This window comes from Macaca thibetana, chromosome 9 (genome assembly GCF_024542745.1).
Source record: "Macaca thibetana thibetana isolate TM-01 chromosome 9, ASM2454274v1, whole genome shotgun sequence".
Lineage (NCBI taxonomy): Eukaryota > Metazoa > Chordata > Mammalia > Primates > Cercopithecidae > Macaca > Macaca thibetana.
This window is the reverse complement of record NC_065586.1, coordinates 197,752-222,489: the sequence shown is the minus strand read 5'-3', so window position 1 is coordinate 222,489 and position 24,738 is coordinate 197,752. Positions and strand designations below refer to the sequence as shown.

Below are 24,738 nucleotides of genomic sequence, written 5' to 3'. Positions count from 1 at the left end.
AAAACAGACAAAAAAATCTAACTGCCTGTTATAGAACTGTTGACTGCAGAAAAGAAATATGACGGGGTGCTCTCCACACTTCATATTGCTATGTACATATTTGTTACTTCTCGCTCTTTCAACTTTGAAAGAATGAACCACAGTAAAATATGTTTTGGGATATTTTGAAGGATTCCCTGAGCAGGACTCACCCTCTCCTTCATGCGGGAGACAATGAATCTCAGGTATGTGCCCATCTCTTGTTTGTTTGTATTCTTCTTCTTAATGCTCTATTGAAAATAAAAGAATAAAAAATGGTACAAAATCTGATAATTCATGTCTATATTCATGTAAAAGACATATATGAAACAGTATGCAAAGAGTTTATTAAAAGATGCACTTTTTCTAACATATTTGACAAAGAGAAATCTTGGATATTTGCAAAGAAAAACAGCATCTAATGGAACAAGGTGAGAATTTAAAAATATGTTGTACCTGATATAATATCCTTAGAGGAGTATATATTTTTTCTTTTCTTGGTATTTTAAAACTTAATTTTTAGATTACAAATAATAGACATAAGGGAGAATCGCTTATTTTACAAACAATATCACTGGCTAAAGTCCTTTGAGGGAACATCTTAAATTAGCAATAATGAATGGTGAATTTCAATATAACAGTATTCTTTGTTTAAAAGGTGATTTTGAAAATCTGTGTCACTCACTGCACACTAACATCTCCACTTCTCAGCGCCATGGATCTACTCAGGAATAACTCCAATTCTTAGTCTAGCCTGCAGGCTAGTTAGGTTCCTCAATTTATTGCACCAAAAAAGTCTACTTTCACATGAAGAAAAAATAGGATTCTACGCATGTTATTTCTAAACAGCTAGGAAATGAGGACAAGTGTGCCTACTTCCTTAGTCAAAGTCCCTGATGTTACAACAGCCTAAAGGAAGCAAAGGCAAAACACCAGGCACGCAAATGGGATCGGTTCACACTGCAGATGAAATGGGAAATGGGATCGGTTCACACTGCAGAGGAAATGGGAAATGGGATCGGTTCACACTGCAGAGGAAATGGGAAATGGGATCGGTTCACACTGCAGAGGAAATGGGAAATGGGATCGGTTCACACTGCAGAGGAAATGGGAAATGGGATCAGCTCACACTGCAGAGGAAATGGGTGGTGTGGCCGCTATTTTAACAGATGCTTTAACTTTTCAGGTCACTAGATGACGATTCTCTGCCCAATGGTATAATTCTTCCTAAAAGAACTGTAAGCATAGGAAGTCACTCCAGTATACTAAACACAGTAGAGGAAAGGACAAATATTTCTCACATTACTGAACTTTTAGCTAGGGCTTAAGGGAATTGATTATACTTACACACACTGTTTAGATACACATAAAATATCTAAATAACAAGTGGAAACACATTTTACTAGTGAGAAACTAAACTTGACTTCATTTACCTGATGTCTGCACTGCACCTTCCTGACTCCACTTCTCACCTAGGTCCTCTGGCAGTGCAGTCAGTGCTCTCTCCTCAGGCCGCTTTGTAGCCTGTGCCCAGTGCCCACAGTGGCTCTGTTTACGCCGATTACAGAGCAGTTCTTCTCACGCCTGGCCTGGCATCAGAGATACGGACTGAACTTTCATAAAACGCTCTTCTCACGCCTGGCCTGGCATCAGAGATACGGACTGAACTTTCATAAAACGCTCTTCTCACGCCTGGCCTGGCATCAGATACGGACTGAACTTTCATAAAACGCTCTTCTCACGCCTGGCCTGGCATCAGAGATACGGACTGAACTTCTATGAAACGCAGCTAGCATCACTCGCTGAGCATCTGGGCTGTGATTTCTGGAGGCAGGGCCTGTGATTTGTATTTGCTTGTTCATTTGTTTATTCCTCAGGTGACTGTGATGCATGGCCAAGACAGTACCCATGGCACAGATATGGAATGTAAAGTGCAATGAAATTTCCTGAACCCAGGGTTTATAATCTTGGTGTTTATTTTTTTGGTGTTGGGAGGGGGAACTGATGTAACTTGAGAATTCTCTTTTTGAAAACTAACAAAAGAACTTAACTGAAATTAAAATGAGTTGAGCACAGCCACATGAAGAAGGATATGAAGAACTCACTCAAGTAATTTATTAGCACAGTATTTGGCCATATGCACTGTTTAGAGACAAAACTTTACACAAACACTGAACTCTATAGTTATTAAGTTTGTTTAATCAGCAGCATTGGTTAGCAACTCTTTAAAAAACTTTTGAAATTTTAATTGGCAAAATGAAATTATATATACTTGTGGGTACAGTGTGATGTTTTGAAATATGTGCAATGGCGAAATAGAGCTAAATGGTTTTTGTAGTGAGAACACTGAAAACCACTCTCATTTTTAACAAGATCCCCAGTGCTTTTCACACACACACACACATTTGTGAAATACTAGCGGGCACCTCTTGTACACTTGTACCCTAGACCACAATAAAAAACGATCCTCCGTTTTGCATTCGGCATCTCACACAGGAATGCAGAAGGTGCGCCCTGGATCTGAAGCACGGTCAGCTACTTACTAGAATGGACATCCTTCAGTGCACTGCTTTCTGTACTAAATAAGCAGTGTGATGAACTGTCAGATACAGGGAGGAGAAAAGCTAAGAAGGTCAGAGATTGCTATGTTGTTCTTGGCGCTTATAAAATCTACATTCTTCTTAAAAGAAAGGAGAATAAAAACTCATGCTTCTAGCCACATGGCCTTCTCTCATGCCAACTCAAACTTTGGGTGCACTATTAAAACTGATTTCAAATATCAATATCATTAAAGTATGAATTTATCTAAATTCAGACATAATAGCAATCTACACCAGGTTAGAAGTCTTATAATACCATCAGTGGGGTTCTGGTTCCTTTAATAGGAAACATTATTCAAAGGAAAGATACAACCAGCACTGTTATGTAGCGCTGAAATATAATTTTAATATTCCACTATCGTGCACAGCCTTCCATCAATTCAACAGGGCAGGAATCCCTTCCCCTCTGGATCTTAGCTCTAGGCTCTTGGTCCCCTGAGTAGTGACAGCTGGGAGAGGAGGCCTGAGCCCTGCTGACCAGCCTTGCTCCATCCAGCCAAGACCTCTTGCTTCTGTCTCAGGGTGCTGTGCACTGCATTATGTGCAGGAGTTTCTTGTTGTTTTTTCCTTTCTGCACGTTCACCTCTCTCGTTTCTAACTCTTTAGAAAATAAAGCAATCCATTGTTTCTATATGGGCAAAGATTATGCACTGCTAGAATCAGAATTTTATATCAGAATTAATATCACTATAGCTAAAACATCTTAACTAGATTGTTCTTTCTTTGAAACGGTAGTACAGAAGTTTAGGTAACACTTGTTCATGTAATTACCCAGTTTAAATAAAGGTCTATATTTAGTTCCTACTCTTTTTAGAGAATTAACATAAATTGTGGATATTACACGCTCTCACAAACTTGGTTCTATCTGTTTAAACATTTTTAAATCAATTGCTAATTTGGTGTAACCATGTGCAAGCAACATTTCCTTATTTTTGGAAAGACAGAATGCAGGCAGTTCATGCTGAGTGCCTTAATTTCACAAAACTAAGTGGTATAATAGAGGATGAAAGTCTGATTTTGTCTGTTTAAAAATGCTTAGAACTAGTTTGCTAGAGTATCTCTTTCCTTCTGAGTGCAATTAAAAGTGGTAATCTGGGCCTGGAAAAATGACTGAGTAAAGCATGAAAGGAAACAAGGTCACCCGGATGGGGCCCACCCCATCTTCTCAACTCTGATGAAACTTCCAGAATTCTTTGAAGATATTGCCTTCATAACTACCCCAGGAGTGTCTTCTACACCTCATTTTAACAAAGCACCATTCAGATTCAGATATCCTACTTACGTGTCTATTACAGTAGAACCACCTGGGAAGCCTTTAAGAAACATCAATATCTACTTCTATAAAGTTCTAGAACAGGCCAAACTTACCCCTCATGGAAAATAAGCAGAACAATGGTTGTCTGAGGAGGGGGCGTGGGAGTGGGGATCTACTGGCCCAGGACAAGAGCGAGCTTCCCCGTAGCTTGATGGGACTTGGGTTGCACCAGTGCACGCCTGTCTATTCTTCGAATGGCACCTAAGACTTGTGCATGTCAGTGTATATGTGATTTTACCTCAAAGGAAAAAACCCCACCAATGTCTTAGGTGCCACCCCCGGAAATTCTGATACAACTGGTTGCAGGATGGGGTCTAGGCATTCATAGTCCTGAAAGCCCCCAGGGGTTTCCGAGAGTTGTGATTAAGAGCGCTGCCCCAACTTCCTGAGAGACCGCGCCACAGAAACACGGACAAGCACACACTGGTGCAGCAGCCCTGATTGTAACCTGTGCTGGTCTTCTGAGATGTCAAGTGGTGTGTCTTCACATGCTCTTTTAAAGGGATCTGGAGGTTAACCTGAGTTTTTATTTTGAATCCTAACTTACCAGCTCTAGGACAGTCTCAATCTACTCAATCGCACAAAGAGGAATACTTCTCTCATTTATACGCTAAGGGTGCTATGGGGGTTATGTTTTAAGTATTTGGGTTTTTTATTTTTTCAGTTATTATAGTTAGAAACTTCAATGATTTGGGCTGTATAGAAGGACTGACTAAAAGGAATTTCACAGTCAAAGGAGATTATTTTGTTGAAAGCTTCTATGTTCCTTTTATTTACTTGTTGCCCACCCACCTTTTCGGTGATAAATGAGGAATCCTATTCCAGACACCATGAAGCCCTTCTCAAGCACTGCTCTGTGATGGGCCTCACACCACCCCAGGGAAGGCCACAGAGGCTGACAGAAACTGCTCCCAGATTCACAGGCTGAGGCGCTTTCTCGGTGAACTGACACAAACAAACAAGAGGACTCTCGACAGAAGCAAAATCCCTCCCAGTGATTTGTAGGAACAAAACATTTGCTGTAAGATGCTTTCACATTTGATAAACTTGAGGGTTTTCTTTCCAAGACTTTCTAGTTATAATTTAGAGACTTGGCATTTCACAAAAGAAATCAACAGGACATTGCACACTCTGTCCCAGGGCTGTCCAAGGAGATTTCTGGGGGTTTTTAAGGTAACAAGCTGTGGAGCTGCTTTCTGTGGCGTTCACACTGAAGGGCTTCAGCTGGCGCCTGTCAGCCAGACCAAAACATTGTCAATGACTTGAGAAAAAGCTACAACTAAGAAAGAGGTAGCTTCTGAAGTAAACTAAGCAGATAGCTCTTGACAACAAGGTCAGAAAAACATTAAAACAATGCTTTATAATATGTACAGATTATTTCGGATCCAAATCTTTCTCAGGCTTTGAAGAATTATTCCTATTCTCAATTTGCAGGCCTGAGGATTCTTCAACCAAGGCCTCCCTGTAACAGGGTTCAGGTCAGAATCCAGAGTTCACATCACCTGCTGGCATGTGGGAGTGACTGTGGTTAACTTTGACAAGTAATCAAGAAAGAAACATTCTATGGCATGGCAAAGTTGTTGTAACTACTTAAAAGTGACAGTAATCACAGATCTGAAGCAGTGCTGTAGATGTTTATGGAAGAACTAAAGTACATGTTGAGGCTGCCCGTCTTTAAGAAAAAAATAACAGAAAATGTGAACATCTTGAAGAAGGGATTCTTAAGCCAGCTGTAAGTAACTGCCAGGCTACACTGAACCAGATGCCTCTAGGTAGAAAACAGACAAAGCATGAATCAAGTAACAGACACACTTGGTGCCCTTCGGTATTTCTGCCTGGAAGACACTATTGGCCACTCCTGATCTTGTCAAAGTTTATCCATAGCTGACTATTGATAATGATGCCCAAGGATCATTACTTAAAGGAGCATTCAGGACTAAATACCTTTATTAGTACAGAATTTTCAGTTCTTTATAGAGATACAGTTTTTCAGTCATAGAAACCTATTTTGGCAGAAAATGAACCTGTGGAGATCTTGGTCATTTCGGTTCACTGAGTATCCAAAAGCAGGAAAGAAGTGCAAAATTGGAAATCCAGACTTCTTTTTTCAGACATACTTATCTATGCAGCTAGAGTTCACCTCAGCCAAGTCCCCACGTCTGTGATTAAACGAGACAAGGGCTTCAACCTTCCTTGGGCATTCCCAATATCCAGAATATTCTTTCCACAGCAAACTAGACCAAAAGTCAGGAAACATTTTATGGAAAGGGCCAGAGAGCAAATATTTTAGGCTTTGCGACCATGTGGTTGGTCTCTGTCTTGACTACTTAGTTCTGCTGTTGTAGTGACAAAGCAATCATGAGTAATGCACACATCACGAGTGTGGCTGTGTTCAGAGAAAACTTTTGGATACTAAAATTTGAATTTTTTATAATTTTCACATCACAAATTATTTCTCTTTTTTTTTTTGTTTTGTTTTGTTTGTTTGTTTGTTTGAGACGGAGTCTCGCTCTGTCGCCCAGGCTGGAGTGCAGTGGCCAGATCTCAGCTCACTGCAAGCTCCGCCTCCCGGGTTCTCGCCATTCTCCTGCCTCAGCCTCCCGAGTAGCTGGGACTACAGGCGCCCGCCACCTCGCCCGGCTAGTTTTTTGTATTTTTTAGTAGAGACGGGGTTTCACCGGGTTAGCCAGGATGGTCTCGATCTCCTGACCTCGTGATCCGCCCGTCTCGGCCTCCCAAAGTGCTGGGATTACAGGCTTGAGCCACCGCGCCCGGCCAAAATTATTTCTCTTGTCATTTTTCTTCAACAATCTAAAAACATAAAAGCCATTCTTAGCTCACAGGCAGTACAAAAACACAGGCTGACCCCTAGAGGTTGACTAAGTTTTGTGAAAGCAGGGCCCATAATGTCAATTTCAGCGTTCTTTTGCAACAGCCATGCATAGGAGCTGGCACACAGTAAATGTTCAATACGTATCAGTTGAATTGAACTGGTGACACTCATTACTGTGTTCATTGCCTACTAGAGAAACTGTTCCATGCAGTTAAACTCAAGAATATGAGGACCCATCTAAAATGGGAAGCAGTTACACCCAAGTCTGTGTCAGCATATTCTGACCAACATAAATCATTTTATTTCTGATGTATGAATCATTTCATTGCCAGAGGACACTGAAATATCAATTGCTGACTTCTAACAATCAAAAATAATGTCACCAAGAGCTCACTGAAATATTAGTGAGCATAGCCACCTACAGTACTGACTGGAAATGTAGATTCCTGAGCCTTATCCCCAGAGCCTGTCTGGGATGGAACCCTGGAGGCTGTTTTTTTTTTTTTTTGGAGACAGAGTCTCACTCTGTCACCCAGGCTAGAGTGCAGTGGTGCGATCTCGGCTCACAGCAAACCTCCGCCTCCAGGGTTCAAGCGATTTTTCTGCTTCAGCCTCCTGAGTAGCTGGGACTATAGGCAGGTGCCACAACGCCTGGCTAATTTTTGTATTTTTAGTAGAGATGGAGTTTTGCCACATTGGCCAGGCTGGTCTTGAACTCCTGACCTCGTGGTCCGCCCGCTTCGGCCTCCCAAAGTGCTGGGATTACAGGCGTGAGCCACCGCGCCCAGTGGGAGGCTGTGTTTTAAACAAGCACACGAGGTGATTCCTGTACAAGTGGCCTCTAGATCTTATTTGTAGAAATACTAATCTACATATAAATTACCTGTATCATCTTAGGGATTAAACAGCTCCTCAATCTCCTCTATAATTCTAATCGCAGAACACAAAAGAATCAAAATAAATCCTCTTAGATAAAATTCTCTTAGATAAAATTTATTTTGGTTCTTTTGTGTTCTGCAATCAGAATTATAGAGGAGATCTAGGAGCTGTTTTTTAATTTATTTTGATTCTATGTTGTTACAGAAGTCAAGACACTCTGCAATATCCTCTAGACCCACTTGCAACAATGGAATATAAAGGAAATAACACAGAATTTTTAAGAAGCCCCAATAATTGAGACTTTAAAAGTGAAGCTGGTCTAGCCTAAGTGGTGATGAGTTACCCTATCCTGCCCCTTCTCCCTTCAAACCACTAAGACTCAAGTAGCCCATCAATGAAAATCATTTTCTAAAACTATTTTCTAAAAATATACTCCTGCTCAGTTTTTTCACTCCCAGTACTGACACACTGAAATCACCTACCTATTAGACCAGAAGAACAGTACATCACACCAATTGCTAGTGTTAATGGTAGAAAACTTGACCTACCCACTTCTCTGGAACGAATCACACTGAACTACGCAGGATTCCATAGAGCCGCACCCTAACTCTCCCACACAGACTGTCCCAACAGGTATTTGCACTTGAGCTTTTGAGAGCAGTTTTTTAAACTTGTAAGAATTCAAGTTTAAAAACCTCCTCTAAGCTATCACAAATATGCCTTATTATAGGTAAAAGTAGGACCTCAAGAGAATTCAAACTACTAAGAATGTCTCAAGGTAGATTATTAGAGCATCCTGGCAAAGAAGACTCCAGTCACGGGCCACTCCCTAGTCAATAAGTTAGTCCTGTAGAATCACTGACGCACAAGAATTGTTCATCCAGATTTACAAAATGCCACTGAATACCACTGTGGCTGTATCTATATTTATTAATTTTTACAAGGCCAACTCTTTCTTCTCTAATGGAAGATAAATTTTCATTAAGATCAAGAGTTCACATGATATGAGCAGCTTCGTAGCAGCCAGTCTACTACTGGGCTGACTTAGTAACTATGAAAGCATCTCTCAAATATCGTCTACAAAACAAACTGCGATAGAAAAACATGTAGTATTTCTAAATCCACTATGCCCACAGGTTCACACACACACACACACTGCTAAAATAGCATTTATCTACAGAGCCAAGGGTGCTATGCATATCAGAAATTTTATCATTCAATATTAATGCACTTTTTCTGGTAACTTTACCCCTCGGTGGTGTGCTATACCACTTAGAAATAGGAAAGGGAAGTGAGAAAAATTTTATGGAACACAGGTTTTGTATCTACTTGTTCCTTTCCCCTTCTACATAACACTAGTCTCTAAAGGAAGAACAAGACTGAACGGCAGAGGCAGAATGCATTCCTCAGCGGAATAAATCTTTCCATTCTTTTCAGAAAATAAGTTAAATGTCTCCGTCTTCAGGTCGAGGCATGAATATTACTTGTTCTTTGATTAATGGGGCTGACATCCAGTCAATGTAAGTACTACCTACTTTCCCATTCCCTCTCATCCCTTCTGCACTGCAGAGGTAACACAAGGAAACTGTGTGTACTTTGTAAATATTTTCAGTTCATCAACTTTGGAAACACTGAGTGAGCTTCTATTTAATCTACATTAAGTTGTAATCATCCTGATGTAGGAACCAGCCCAGTATCACCTTCTCAATCCCTCAGAGTTAAAAGATAAACTTCAAATAGGATTCTAAACAAACCACCAAAAGATATATCACAAAGGCCAAATACACCAACATTCAAAACATTTCACAGTCATATCCTTTCTGATCATAACCACCGTTAAATTCACCCCAGGAAGGTAACATGGAAAATTATGTGAGCTTTTTTTCTTCTTGTTTGGGCCTAGATTCGATAACAATACATAAGATTTTACAGTTTTATATTATAGATCCAATTTTTAAATCCTCTGGCTTTATCATTGTTCCCATTATTTTTTCCTCCAATTAAGCTTGTGGTGAACTGCAAATCTGCCTTGTCAAAGTGCCTGGCTCAGACACAATCTTTCTAAAATTAACTTTCTACTTTTGTTAGTATAAAATTATAAGACCCAGTTGTCTTAAAAATTGTAAAAATATTTGATTGATGTTCATTAGTTGTTTTTCAATACTATGTCTACGATTTAAGAAAACAATGGCTTCGATTTCTACTTATTTAAAAATCAAATCTCCATTCTAGATTTGTTAATATGTATCTTGAAGGTGTAAAGGTACTTACATTTGGGGTGAAAATATTAATAAATTTCCCACACTAAAAGATGGTTTATCAGAAAGCAAGAGCAGTTATAGCTTCATAGATACATAATAAGGAATTTATGTTCAAAGTATTTTCATTCAGCATTTGATCCCATTTTTCATTCTAAACATTATATGTGTATTCTCTTTACTTTTGGAATTTAAAAAGACTATACTGCCTACATACCCAAAGGCGTGAAAACTATATTCAGAAACAAATTTCTCTAATTTCAACAGAGATTTCATCATGATTTTTTTTCTTTAACCATCTCAACAACAAAAAGTTATAGTACAAATGCCTCAAACATAACCTACCTAGACCTAAGTCAACACTGGCATGCCAGTGCGCACCCAACTGATAAAGCTCTAGGTGAACTCCCAATGGGGAGTTTTAAAAAGTACATGAGGCTTAACATTCCAAGTTAAAATTTAATTTTAAATGCTTTCTATAGACTTCTATGAGTCTATTTTTAAAGTATTAACTGTCCTGCAAAACACATATCATTCTGAGTATTTTTAAAAGGGCAGGAGCAAATAAGTTTTAGGAATAGTTCCTACTAATGTGGAAGTACTACCAAATAGCTCTCTTCGTTGGATCTCAGTAAGCACCTAATGGTCAAGAACATGAGTCAGAGAATCAAGTGCTGCAAATTTGGGAGGACTTTTTGGATTAGATGTAGAACCAAAGTATTTTGAAATTAGTAATAAAATTATTCCACATAGATTCTTCTTTATTTCCTCATCTGCATTTTCTTGTGTTTCTACATTTTGTTAAGTGGGCTGATTTTGATTCACCCTACATTAACATAAAATTTAAAACTTGTGATCCTTAAACAGAGAAAAATGCCTTCGGAAACATTTGTAGGGGATGAGTCTTTTCCAGTTTTTAAAGACACACGGGAATAATATGTCCCCTCTGTATTACCTTGACTTGTCTTTTCTGACTTCATTTGATCCTTTTATTTCAAAGTGGGATGTACACCAAAGTTTGTTAGATGATATAAAGAATAGTAATATAAAAATTTAACATTATAAAGCAATTGTAAAATTCCAAGACAAAAGTCCTTGAAGGGATTTCAGTGGAGCGGTATTCCATTTCAGCGGGCCAAGTATGGAAAAGAAAACAGGTAGCTCACTGTGATTTTCCCATTTACTCACTTTCTCTGTAACTCACTTACTGTAAAAGCACATCATAGAAAATTTAAAGCCCTAAATTCTATTTCTGAATGATACATTTAGTCCACATATGAAAACTGCATTTATCTGAATTTAAATAGGGGAAATAACATGAATCTACAACTCCTCTATGTTATGAAATCAAAATTCATTTATATAAGAAACATGCGTATATTAAAGAGGAAGAAATAGGGGCCCACTTTCAAACCATGTCTCCAAATTCTTAACCTAAACAGTGCCAATTATTTTGGGAAAAAAATCTACACTTTGTTTTGCTATACAGTTTTTTAAAAAGCTAATTTGCTGACTTTTTGTGAGGCATTTGAGCAAAAGCAACACTATCAGATGTGATAGCCACTAATCTGTGCAGGGCAGTGTTTGCTATAGAACCTGCTGTGTATACAAGGGAGAGGAAGGGTGGGGAGTCAAGTAGTTGTGTGCTTCTTTAAGAACTCTCCAAGTTGTAACTCTGGCATGATGGGGAGACAAATGCTAGGCGCCTCTCAAGAGGTCGATATTTTATACCTAAAGATGCTTCCGTTGGAGTGGTATAGGCATTGAGAACATGCATGTTCCAAAACTGCACTATCTAATATGGTAGCTACAAGCCACATGTGGCAAACTGAAGTCCAGTTCTTTGGTCTGCAAGTCACATTCAAGGGCTCCACAGAGACACAAGGTCAGCGGCTCACACCGCACAGCACAGAGACCCTTCCCACCACCAGAGGCTCTCGCACAGCCCTGCTCCATGAGGCAGTCTGCCAGCCCAGCAGGCTGGCTGCCCAGGGCTTCTTATGACAGACTGCCTTGCCCATCAATTACAGTATCATGATTTTCACCAGCAGGCTTGCAATCCAGCAAGCATGGAGCACACGGACACACACACACGTCCAAGCACATGTCTGTCTCTAACCATGCCTTCAAAGTATACAATGACTTTGTAATATGGGAACTATATATATGAAAATGAAGCAAAATTAAAATGAGACAGCCAGTGTGGTGGCACACGCCTGTAATCCCAGCACTTCGGGAGGCCAAGGCAGGAGGATTGCTTGAACTCTGGAGTTCAAGACCAGCCTGGGCAACACAGCGAGACCCTGTCTCCGGAAAAAAATTAAAAATGAGCCATACATAGTGGTGTGCACCTATAGTCCTAGCTACTCGGAAGCTGAGGCGGGAGGCTGGCTTGAGCCCAGGAGGTTGAGGGTGCAGTGAGCCATGACCGTGCCACCGCACTCCAACCTAGGTGACAGAACAAGACCCTGCCTAAAAAATAAAAATAAAAAATAAAAAAATTCATCTTATCAAATAGGCAATAAAAAATTGAAAAGTAGTTTCATGTGCTGTTGACGTACATGGGTATAATATTCTGAATAACAAGCTAGTGATTTTATCAAAAATTTAAACGTGTACACTATCCTTTAAACCTAAAAATCCCATGTTAATAAACTTATCCTACCAAAGGTGTTCAGGCAGCATTACATAAATGTATATAATTTTCTATCTTAAAAAAATGCAATGGACTATATTGTGTTTTAAAGGTATTTCTTTTTTGTAAACAAAATCTTAAAAGCAAGTTTCACAAAATAGTATGCTTTTCTCATTTTTTTTCCTGGGAAATTCGTGGCTATTTCAGGAAAATAAAATTCAAATAAAAGAAAACAAAATATAAACTTCAGTTTCATTCAGAAATAAATAATAATGAGAAGACTCCTGCTCAGAAGTTGGAAAGGGGGCATGATTTCCAGGATAGCATTTGCATGCCACCTTTGACATTTGACAGGCGTTTCCATACAGAACAGTAGAAATCATGAACGCCTGCTGCATGGGGAACTGGTCAGGTAAGTTACAGCATGCCCTCTCAAATCGTAACAGGTGCCAAAAAAAGGTCATTCTGGGATACTGGTAACAGGTGCCAAAAAAAGGTCATTCTGGGATACTGTCGAGTACACACAAGTAATGTACGTAAAGTCATGTGGATACAGATACAAACAAAATGACACACAAACACAGGAAGAAGTCTGTGAGAATATTACCTACTATGGAATACGGTTTCTGGGAATTTTGTTTTTCTTATCCTATTCTAAATTATTTGAATTTTTATAGAAAAAATTAAAATCTCTTTTCTAAAACTTAATGAGAGAGATCTCAGTAAAAGTGTGAAACTAGACAGTATTTAAATCTTTCTCAAAGTAAAATCTAATCTGATATTAATAAGCTACTTTTCAATAATAATCTACTGTGTCCATAAAGCAAAAGTTTATTTTTTAGAAAGGCAGACATTCCGAAGAACTATTCTCAGGGTTATAAGATTCTAGAGACTTATTACGGAAAGTCACAAAACTATTTTTGAGAAAAATGCCTATTACTGTCTTGTTAAAACATTTCAGAAATAGATACATAAGATAAAGCTGCTTGAGCTGAATTAAATCTGGTAACACAGGTGACAGCTAGAAGACAGAACACCCGTTCTCAGTGGCGCTTTCAACACTGTAAGGGAGAGACAGGAATGTAAGAGTGAAGAGTATTCCAATCACTGCAAACTGTTAGAAAAGGGCTTCTTTTCATTGTCAGTTTTAGATAGTAATGGTTAGCTTCCATTTATTATTTTTACCATATGAAAATTTGGCTATGGCACCTTATCTTCAACATTCTTTATCAACATATCTAATTAATCCATATTATTTCCAAACATAAAAAAAAAAAACAAAAAACAAAAAACCCACATCAGAAAGTTATTCTGATTCGGAACCACAGTTCTTGAGTTTCTGTCTATAGACTCTAAGTTCTCTTAGTCCATGATTACTTAAATCTGGTCACTCTCTTCTTAGATTATTAAAAACGGCTTTACTCAAAGTTTTGACACTTTATTTAAAATTTAAAACAAATCAACCAATAACTTCACCTTAAAGATATTAAAAATTCCATTACAATTTCGAGATTATTATTACCCCTTCTCAAAGGAAAGGAATTGTTAGCACTTATCTTTTACTTGAATACCATAAAACAATAGAATGGATCTAAAACGAATTAATTATTTCTTTGGAAAATTTAAAGCTCAAGATAAAACTCTCCATCCTCACCCTGGAAAACAGGCTTTTTGAGCCTTAGCAGGGAGTAGCTCACAGACCATAAAATGAATGAAATATTCAAGATTTTCTATTGACAGCATCATTTCAGTAAGCACAATTATATAGCAGTATAAAAATATCTAGATTGACAAAGGCAAAAAGAAAGGAGAAGAACAGAACAGAATAGGGTAATCATGTTTCTGTGTAAGCCAGTAACACTGTAAAAATTTCATCTAATCAGCAAAGAGTAGAGGAAACCCAGGCCGGGCACGATGGCTTACAACAGTAATCTCAGCAATTTGGGAGGCCAAGGTGGGCGGATCACTTGAGGTCAGGAGTTCAAGACCAGCCTGGCCAACATGGCAAAACGCCGTCTCTACTAAAAATTCAAAAATTCAAAAATTCAAAAATTAGCCAGGTTGGCCGGGCGCGGTGGCTCAAGCCTGTAATCCCAGCACTTTGGGAGGCCGAGACGGGCGGATCACGAGGTCAGGAGATCGAGACCATCCTGGCTAACACGGTGAAACCCCGTCTCTACTAAAAATACAAAAAACTAGCCGGGCGAGGTGGCGGCGCCTGTGGTCCCAGCTACTCGGGAGGCTGAGGCAGGAGAATGGCGAGAACCCGGGAGGCGGAGCTTGCAGTGAGCCGAGATCCATCCACTCACTCCAGCCTGGACGACAGAGCGAGACTCCGTCGCAAAAAAAAAAAAAAAAAAAAAAAAAAAAAATTAGCCAGGTGTGGTGGCACGTGCCTGTAATCCCAGGTACTCAGGAGGCCGAGGCAGAAGAATCGCTTGAACCCAGGAAGTGGAGGTTGCACTGAGCCGAGATCGCGCCACTGCGCCCCGGCCTGGGTGACAGAGAGACCTCGTCTCAAAAATAAATAAATAAATAAATAAATAAAGGAAACACAGCACGGAATCAGACAACGTGATAATGAGTTCTGACGGAAGAAGTATTAAACACTTTCTGACGGAAGAAGTATTAAACACTTTCTGACGGAAGAAGTATTAAACACTTTCTGACGGAAGAAGTATTAAACACTTTCTGACGGAAGAAGTATTAAACATTTTCTGACGGAAGAAGTATTAAACATTTTCTGCAAGGGGATAATAACTGTTCGATTCCCATTCTTACCATAAGAAATATAAAATATCTACAAAGAAGCTTAACCTGCCCTTAGAAGTCCCAGTATTTTCGTTTAAGCTATTTACTATGAAAATAAGAATATTAAATACAAAAGAGCAACGGCTGTAGAGACACAGACATACTCCTCAGAGCTGTATTTCCAATTCCTGCGTCCACATTAGGATCCCCATTTGACCAGTAACATTGCCTCTTTTTTTAAATCTCATTGATTTTTTACTTCCCCTAGGGTAAACTTTTACCAGAAAACAGAAGATGTATATTTGCTTTTAAAATGTACAATCCAAATCCACAAGAGAATAAAATATGAATATTAATACAGCTCCTTTGCTCAAAATTGTGAAACTCAGAGCACCACTTACACTAATTTCTTACAGACATTCTTGTGGACTTCAGAGAGAAGGTCTACATATTGACACTGATTTACTCAGACTTAGGGAACTGACATTACTTATTTGGCACTTAGGCATTTGAGTGGCAAGTCATCATTAAACATTTTTTAAAATGCTCTCCCAACTGCCTGTTGAATATGTACATAGCAACGTTAAGTACACTTAGGCAATACAAAGCCACAGTTAGAAGACTAGAACATATACTGTGGTTTGCTCATCATGCTAGTAGGAAATTTTTGACTGATGCCAAAGAGGGAAAATACTATGAAAAAATGTTTTTTGAAAAAGCAAAGAAATATTTAAATTACACAAGTTATTATAAAGCATATTCACAAACTGGAAATCATCATGAGTAATCCTGACAATGTGCATGGTTTCAAATAAGTATTTTAATAGTTAAGTATAAAATAATACAGGTTGCAATCAAATAATTCCTTATTACCATCAATGCCATATGTAATATTCAGTCACCACATATCACTCGTATACACATACATACCACATTCTGCAACTAACAATCACAGTATGTATATTCCTCAGTGGGATCAATGAATAAAAGTAATTGTGGAAAGTACCTAGTTTACCTACAGGGCAATTTCATTTTACTTTAAAAAAATAATTAGAATTCTTTATACACGATGTCTCATCCCTCCACCCTCCAAGTAAAATATAAGCAAAAAAAAAAAAAAAAAAAAAAAAAAAAACTCATGACAAAAATAAAGGCAACATTACATGGATATAAAATGGGAAATAGCTAAAGAATGCCCCCAACAACCTGCCTTTTGCTAACTGTTTCCTGAATACCATAAATTGTACAGTTTATTACAAAGTAGTTATTGAACAGATGTTAGTAGCTTTCGTATTTCTGATGTCCAAAGGCCATCCATTAAAGTAGTCACATAAGCCAGAGGCAGGTAAGGGAAGGGGAGACGATATATTTTTACATGATTAAAACTTTCTAAATCCACACCCTGAAATACGGTATATGTGTTCTGTGATGTCCATTTATGAGTATCATCATTTCATTAGATAACCCCCACCCTCCAGTCCTTTATCCATTCACCTGGCAAGACCACCTGGGATATCTTTTTGAAGCTATTATGAAATAATTCCAACCCTCTAACCAGCACAGGAAAGCTCATAGGTACTCACCCTGCAAACTGGGCACTGCCAGGGACTACTGCTGTCTCTAAGCCTGAACTCATCAGACAAACACTTGGAATGATACACACGAAAACACAGGTCACATATCAACACCTCTCCAGGCAAATGGCATTCAAAACAATACCAGTCATGATTTTCTGTTTCCCAGTCCTACAAAAAATACAAAATAGTTTTGTATGACATTTTGTCAATATCTGCAATGACTAAGAACAAAATTGAAACTAAATGTCCATCAGCAGTTAGGCATCATAAACAATTTAAAGACATTTACTGTGTTAAAACAAGAGGGAAAATACCTAGAAAGTTGCTGCTTTAAATTTTAAAATCTTTCCTAAACAGTGGTAATATTCAGAAATATCTTAAGATAATCTGATAGCAAAACCAGTCCAAAATGAAATAAGTCCAAAGCCAACTCCAGTTCTAATATTATCTTTCATTTTGAAATATAATCTAAGGAATAATTTCTTTAGTAAACTGAGAATCCCAAACCAACCTATAGCTTTGTATTTCAAATAAACAAACCTTTGTTTTGCTCTGCTTTAAATATATGTATATAACAGTCCTTGACACACCGTGGGAACAGAGAGAATAGTAATAGGTGGTGATGCTCACTATTCTTATCTTCTCATCTGTGGCACTGGATGTTTTATTGAAAATAACCATTAATCAGAATGTCCGTGTTCTGACAGGATGTCAGATTTTCAGAGCTGTTGAATTTAGAAAAATAAATTGAAACTGTGAAACTAAAGGTTTAATCACATTATCCAAAGGAGATTACCACAGAAAACAAAAAGGAAGTAGGCTTGTTTCCTGACTGGGGCTATTCCTAGAAATAAAAGAACACGACTGCAGGCACACAGGCATTCTTCAACATATTCTTATTTTTGACATCTTTTTTTTTGTACAGCTAATACCCTTTAAATATACACAACAAGAGTGTTAGAAGTTCTCTGAATTTAGAATTCATTATTTATAAATATTACTCTTAGCTTTTCTTAAAATATATTTATGCTAAGAGTGATGGGTTAATTTTCAACTTTATTTGTAGATGTGGTAACCGAATGAACAAGGGTAAAGTCCACAGTTAGTATAAACAGGGCCACTTCCAGTAGGGACCGTGACATTCCAAATTTGGGTTCCACCATCAATTTTATTTCTATAAATTGTTATCAATACTGTTTCCAAGGTGGAACAGCTTTACTGTTTTCTCTGATGTCAATACTCCCCCAATAAATGGGCTTCCATGCAGCACTCACTCCATAAGCAGCAACTTCTTTGGACACTAGGTTCAAACGTGTTACTGCTTGACCATGTCTGAGTGCCAGATACGAAGGACTACCCAATCCTTCGAAAGAGAAGAGGTACATGAATGTCCAAAAATTCATGTCTTCCAACCCACATCCAGAGTCATGGCTAGAGTGCAGTAGTAAATCCTGCAGAAATGTAAACTTTCTGGTTTGCTTTTTATTAAGAAATTGGCAGTCTGTGTTGACCAAAGTAATAAAGAAAAAGACAAAGACCATTTTTAGTTATTTGCTACAGATGTATACACTCCACAAACTTCCTTTGGTAGGGTAATTTCAGTTGGGCTGGAATCTTAAAATACTGATTTTTACACAAAACCCTGATTGCACATGGCAGGAAATAACGTACTCCACAAAGTTGGGCACAATGGCATCACACCGACAACAATATATGTGTATGGTGCTTGGCTGTATTAAAACCGTCATCCTTGGTGTATCCATTTGAGATGGGCTCATATGTAAGCTGCATTTTAGCTATTTCAATTTATCAATTATTATGTTAAAAATCATTGACAAATTAGGTTTTGGTGGAAATAAGATATTCTACTTTTAATTAACAGTACTCTTTCCAAATTTAGGACAAAATATTTCAGGATATTTTCTTCACACTCATAGCTGTTTTAAAAACATCCTAAGGGATTTTGGTGGCTTATATTTGACTCAATATTAAAAAGAGAAATTGCCATCTCTCATTACTTGAATTTTTTACATTAATTCATCTTCATGTGCTGGGCAAAATATTCTAGTACTTACTAGGTTAATTAACAAAAGGAAGCAAGAGTGTAATTCCTGTGCATACCTCTGGCCTCTCCACATTACCTTTACCTCTTTGCATCCCTACTCTTTCCCCATCCACCCATGAAATGAAGATAAAAATGGGTCTTTCTTTGATAGGGTGTTTAATTCTTGACCTAGTTTTTCATAACCAATTATAGAAATGAAAGCATAACTCAAATGAAGTAAAAGAGAAACATCTGGACATGTTTATACGATGGCATATAACCAGCTCCATTCTCAGACAGAAAGTATGGGCTGGGACAGCAGTGCTGTCCATTCTTTTAATCATGGCAATAGCTGTTCAGAATATGCAAAACATGCAAAATCAAGTTCAAAAGTTATTAGACTCTGAACACAGGAAATATTTTCCTGAGGTATGAATCATACAGGCATGTTCATTACAGGACAGGCTGCCTACAATTTGTCTTTTGGTAAACAGAAATCCTTTACATAATGCTTTTTGACTAGCACTCAGACATGTATGTCAAAAACCCTAGGTTTACATTTTCACTGGATTCCCCCAGATGTCATCAGCTACTCTAGAGATAGCCTGAGTAACAGCATATGTGAAATGCCAATTCAAAACATGAAAGCTTTTAAATAGCAAACCTACCAGCACAAAATTCAAAACTAGAAGCCATGTAAAGATAGTATGGTTTTACCAAACGAATCTAGCAAGAGTTAACTAAGCTAGCCTAAGGTAAAAGAGAAATATAATACAAAAAATAAAGCAGAATTACAGTAAAATAACATAGTGCAAAATTAGTTCGCCTTGTTTGGGGCTGCTGTCCTGGAGAAAGGCTGCATACTGTAGGCCTTTCAAAATAAAACAAACTAATCTTGGTCTCACTACTTAACTTTGCTAAATGTCAGGCAATACACAGGGCTAAAGGGGCTTCACACAGGGTCAGACTGTTCATTATTTCCTATATGATGTATACTATTTTACAGATGATACTAACTGATAATCTATCAATGTGCTAATCAATAATGAAAAGACAGAAGCATGCAAACATAAAGAGTCATTACTAGTTGTAGAGGAAACTTTTCAACTAACCAACACAAAAGCTACAAATGGACATAGAGAAAATCTCTCCCCAATGTACCATGAAAACCATAATGATATTAGAAAAATATTTTGCTAATAAATTCTGCGCCATTATAAACTTGCACAAGACATGAATGCATGTCTTATTAAAACTGGATCACACTGGATTCTTTAAAAATCGGAAATGATGAATGTGAGTGTGGTCAAGTCAACCTCACCAGAACATGAAATTTATACAGGCTGTCCTCAGAATCTAGTAGAAAAATCCACCTCTAACAGTAGCCTATTGATCTAAGCCTCTGTCATTCATATAGCATTTGGTTAAGACTCTAGAGCTAGATTGGTTCAAATCCTGGCCCTGGCATTCGCAGTTGTATAATCTCGGGCAGAATGCTTATCTTCTCTGTGTGTCATTTTCTATCTGTATAATTAACAAAATGATAGTACCCAGTCTACACGGTTTTTCTATGAATCAAATGAGTTAATACACAGACAGTCCTTACAGGAGTGCCTGGCACAATGTGAGCACCCAGGAAGTGTTCTTATTATTATTATCTACTCAGTGCACAGAACAAGAACTGACCAAGTCACAAAATGATATAACATGCTTATAATTTTATATATATATGTGCACATTTCTTTGCTAGGCATTTTAAAATTCATTATTACATCTGTATTTCACACCTTTTTTTTTTTTTTTTTTTTTTTTTTTTTTTTAAGACAGAATTTCACTCTGTCATCCAGGCTGGAGTGCAATGGCGAAATCTTGGCTCACTGCAACCTCTGCCTCCCGGGTTCCAGGAATTCTCGAGTCTCAGCTTCCCGAGTAGCTGGAATTACAGGCATGCGCCACCACACCCAGATAATTTTTTGTGTTTGTAGTACAGACAGGATTTCGTCATGTTGCCCAGGCTGATCTCAAACTCCTGAGCTTGGGCAATCCGCCCAAAGTGCTAGGATTACAGGTGTGAGCTACTGCGCCCAGCCCACAACGCTTCTATATGCTAGACAGAGCAAGAAATATTAACTCTGGTTTAGAGACCAAACCGAAGCACAGAAAGAGTTGCTCAGTCAAGTCAGAAGGGAGATATGTGGAAGAACTGTTCGAATAAAGTGTTCTAAAGTATAATCCACTCTCATCAATAATCCAAAAGCAATTTTTAAAGTAATTTCCTCTTTCTACTGAGTAGATAAATATTACACAACCAAGTATGTGTGTTTGAGATAGCATTTTAATGTAGATGCAATGTAAAAATAATTCTCTACAATTCTAGGTTTAGCTTAATTAACAAATTCTGTTAATCATTAGGAGATTAGGAGATAAGAATCTGATGGTTACATATTTCCAGTAATTTTAAATATTACTTATATTTAAAATAAAAATATTACAACGTTGCTCAGTGCAACAGAATTTAGACAGAAGGAAAAAGAAAAAGAAACATATACACACACAATCATAATAAACCTAAAAGAGTATAATAAGACAGCATGACCCAAAAAACCCTATTGAATAAGAAGGAAATTCTTTTACCAAAGCAAGAATAATTTCTAAGTATATTATAGTTTAAATGCACATAGAACCACAGTATAAATGATTTCTAATAATCACCAATACTTAACTTGGTAAATGATTATATTTTTGTAACTAAGATAGGGAATGGACATTTGGAAGAAATATGTGGTTCTGCAAGTAAGTAACAAACAGAATAAGTTATATTTCACACCTCATAAACATATACACCTATCCATAAAAATTAACAAAAGGTATATTTCATATTAAATAGATCAACAGTATCCAAGGGGTATCAAATTTGGCACTAAGGGCACTTAAAACATATGATTAATTTACGACAACTATTATAACTGTAATTATATCAAGAAAAAGATAAAGACCTAAAACTTTAAAAAGGAATTCTTACTGTAATATGCCATATATATATAAAAGGGTTGCAGGGGTTGGGGGAGTCAGGCTCAGTTTGAATACAGCCTCACTTAGTATTTTTCTCAAGAACAATGCAAGGGAGCCCCTGCTTGCCATGGCTGCTTATGGTGGTAGTTCCGAAGAATAAAGCCATAAATTCCAATCCTATCTCTTATCTAAAAGATGTGAGCTAAGCTAAATTTCAAGAGAAATATAACCCGAAACTTTTTTTAGACTGGGCATTTTGAGGTGGGAAGAACAGATGATGACAGAAAAGAAGTGTCTATCTTGGCCCTCTGTAAATTAAGATTTAAGTTTGTTTATCCCCAACATAATAGGTTAATCTCTTTAAGAAGCCAGATAATATGTATTTTCATTAATTATGTTTTAAAATATGTGTCAAAAGCCTTAAATGAGAAAAAGCAAAAGATATAGAATTCTACCTTTTCATTTAAAAAGATATAGGCATGGTGGCTCATGCCTGCAATCCCAGCACTTTGGGTCACTGAGGCAGAAGGATCACTCGAAGCCAGGAGTTCGAGACCACCCTAGGCAACATAGCAAGACCCTGTCTCTACAAAAAAATGAAAAAATTAGCTGGGTGTGGTAGCACATGCCTGTAGTCCCAGCTACTTTGGAGGCTGAGGCAGGAGGATTGCTTGAGGCCAGGAGGTCAAGGCTGTAGTGAACCGTGACTGTGCCACTGCACTCCAGCCTGGGTGACAAAGGGAGACCCTCTCTCAAAAAAAAAAAAAAAAAGATGCCCCCCAGGCCTATTTAAAAGTAGTATGAGATCCTGCTCACAGGCAGTACCAACTGGAGCATGTGAAAAGAAGGTTCTCAAATAGAAGCAGGACACAGAAGCAACACCAGAGTTCCTGTGCGCAGCTGCTCGAGTCACAAGCAGCAACACAAACTGGCAGAAGGACTTTAACCAAAAGTGTCAGCTGTGGTTCCTAAACTCATACATTGGTTTTGTCCTGGCATTAACTATGACAAGGAAATGAAACTGTGAGACCAAATATGGCAGCTAAGTAAAGGGAGAAGCAGTTTTACAGCAAACATCACTTTTTAATATTTTTAAGTCATCCTCAACACTTTTGACTAAATTATTAAATGTGAGATCAAAAGCATCTGTCAAATAATATCCTAGCTTTGTGCTGAGGGCTGTATATAAAGTTGGAAGTCACAAAATTAACACTGCCTCAATTTCAAATAACGTATTTGATATGCTTTATCTGCAAATGATTCATAATTTAAGGTGACCTGCCTTACTCTATTAAAGACTTTGCTAAGACCTTCTCATCTTTATGAGTATCTTATTGCTTAAGAGTGTAATTTGTAAGATATTAAGTTATATTTATCACAGAAAGCTACTAAATACCAAATGTAACTTAGCTCAGCAAATGGTAAAATTCTGTCCAAGAAACACACTTCTCACATTTTACAAATAAAGGTGGTGAAATACTGTGAAGAAATATGGGTTTAGTGTAGCCATTCACGTGTCTTTCTCTAGAGCAAGCAGATGAAGTAAGCTATGAGCCTACAAGGACATACAGCATTTCTTTTAAACAAGCAAAAGAAAAAAGTCTTGAAATAACAAAACATTGAATGACCACATATCACAAAATTTCACTCAGTGCCCTGGTCTTACAGTCTTTTTCCAATATCATTTTAAAAGCTTATGAAAATACCTTTAAATGAATTATGTGGACCCTATGAGTAAATGGTAATGACAGACCAATCTGAAAGTGTGAGATGTCCATAGAAAATTTACAAGAGTGTAGTTTGTCATTTTAAAAACTAGTTGGCACACACACTTTTTTATGCATTTACTTTCTTAAGAGACAAGTCTTGCTATGCTGCCCAGGCTAGACTCAAACTCTTGTGCTCAAGCAATCTTCCTGCCACAGCCTCCCAAGTAGCTGGGACTACAGGTGTGTGCCATCACACCTGGCTCCTCGGTACATATACTTCTGTTTGCTTGACTAATATTTGAGCAAACCGTTTAAAAGTGGGAGTGGACATACTTTAAATAATTACTTTTTCATTCTAACATTTCATGTGGTCATTATTTAAAACATTACCACGAAGATACTTATCTATTACCTAATTTTACCACAGTTTCTCCAAATGAATAATCACTTATGTGGAGGGTTGCAAACGGTGACTGAGATCAGCATCCCAAAATGCCTAAATTAACTGCAGTCTAGAAGAAGGAATCTCAGCACCATGAGGTCACTATCTTGGCCTTAGATATACAGGCTTGCACTTGGATTATTTATAACTATATCCTGACATATTATAGTTAGGCTTTTGTTACATGAGTGCTAGATTTGATAAAAATAATCTTGTTCAATATATGCATATTTCTCAATTGTTTCCAATTTTTAAAAATAAGCATTGAAAAAAGTAGCAGAGGTGAAATAAAAATGTAACATCAACAAACTCTGACTTTTAAATTCCATCAATAATAGGCAGCATAGAGAAAACTACACTTTTGTCTACCTTCTCTTTATCAACAGAATTGTGGAATTGGAGACAAGAGTCCAGACTCCTTGCTGATACAAAGTATCTCAGGAGATATAACTTGTGGGACTTATCAAGATAAATACACCTTTTCCCCACCTGAGTTTACAGCAATTTTTAGAGATAACAAAAGGAAAAAAAAGAGCTTTACCACCCATTTAAAAAATAACAGAACTGCCTAAGTTAAGAACATTTGTAACTTTGACTTAAAGGTTTAAAAATAGATAACCAAAAACATCCTACGCCTTCCCTTCCTAAGGTCATACACATCTACT

General features: G+C 37.7%; 1 protein-coding gene across 26 annotated transcripts in view; it reads right to left on the bottom strand.

The window, feature by feature from the left end:
- The window catches only part of ZMYND11 (zinc finger MYND-type containing 11), a 118,901-nt gene that overhangs the window by 17,296 nt on the left and 76,867 nt on the right, over positions 1-24,738 (bottom strand). For 12 of the 26 annotated variants that reach the window (XM_050805162.1, XM_050805161.1, XM_050805163.1 and 9 more), the window contains 3 exons: positions 19,737-19,781; positions 16,873-17,034; positions 192-269 (listed from right to left, as the gene is read on the bottom strand). In XM_050805162.1, coding sequence (XP_050661119.1) covers positions 192-269; positions 16,873-17,034; positions 19,737-19,781 — 285 coding nt within the window. The remainder of the gene's footprint in view (positions 1-191; positions 270-16,872; positions 17,035-19,736; positions 19,782-24,738) is intronic. The other 14 variants (XM_050805170.1, XM_050805174.1, XM_050805171.1 and 11 more) reach the window with 2 other exon arrangements.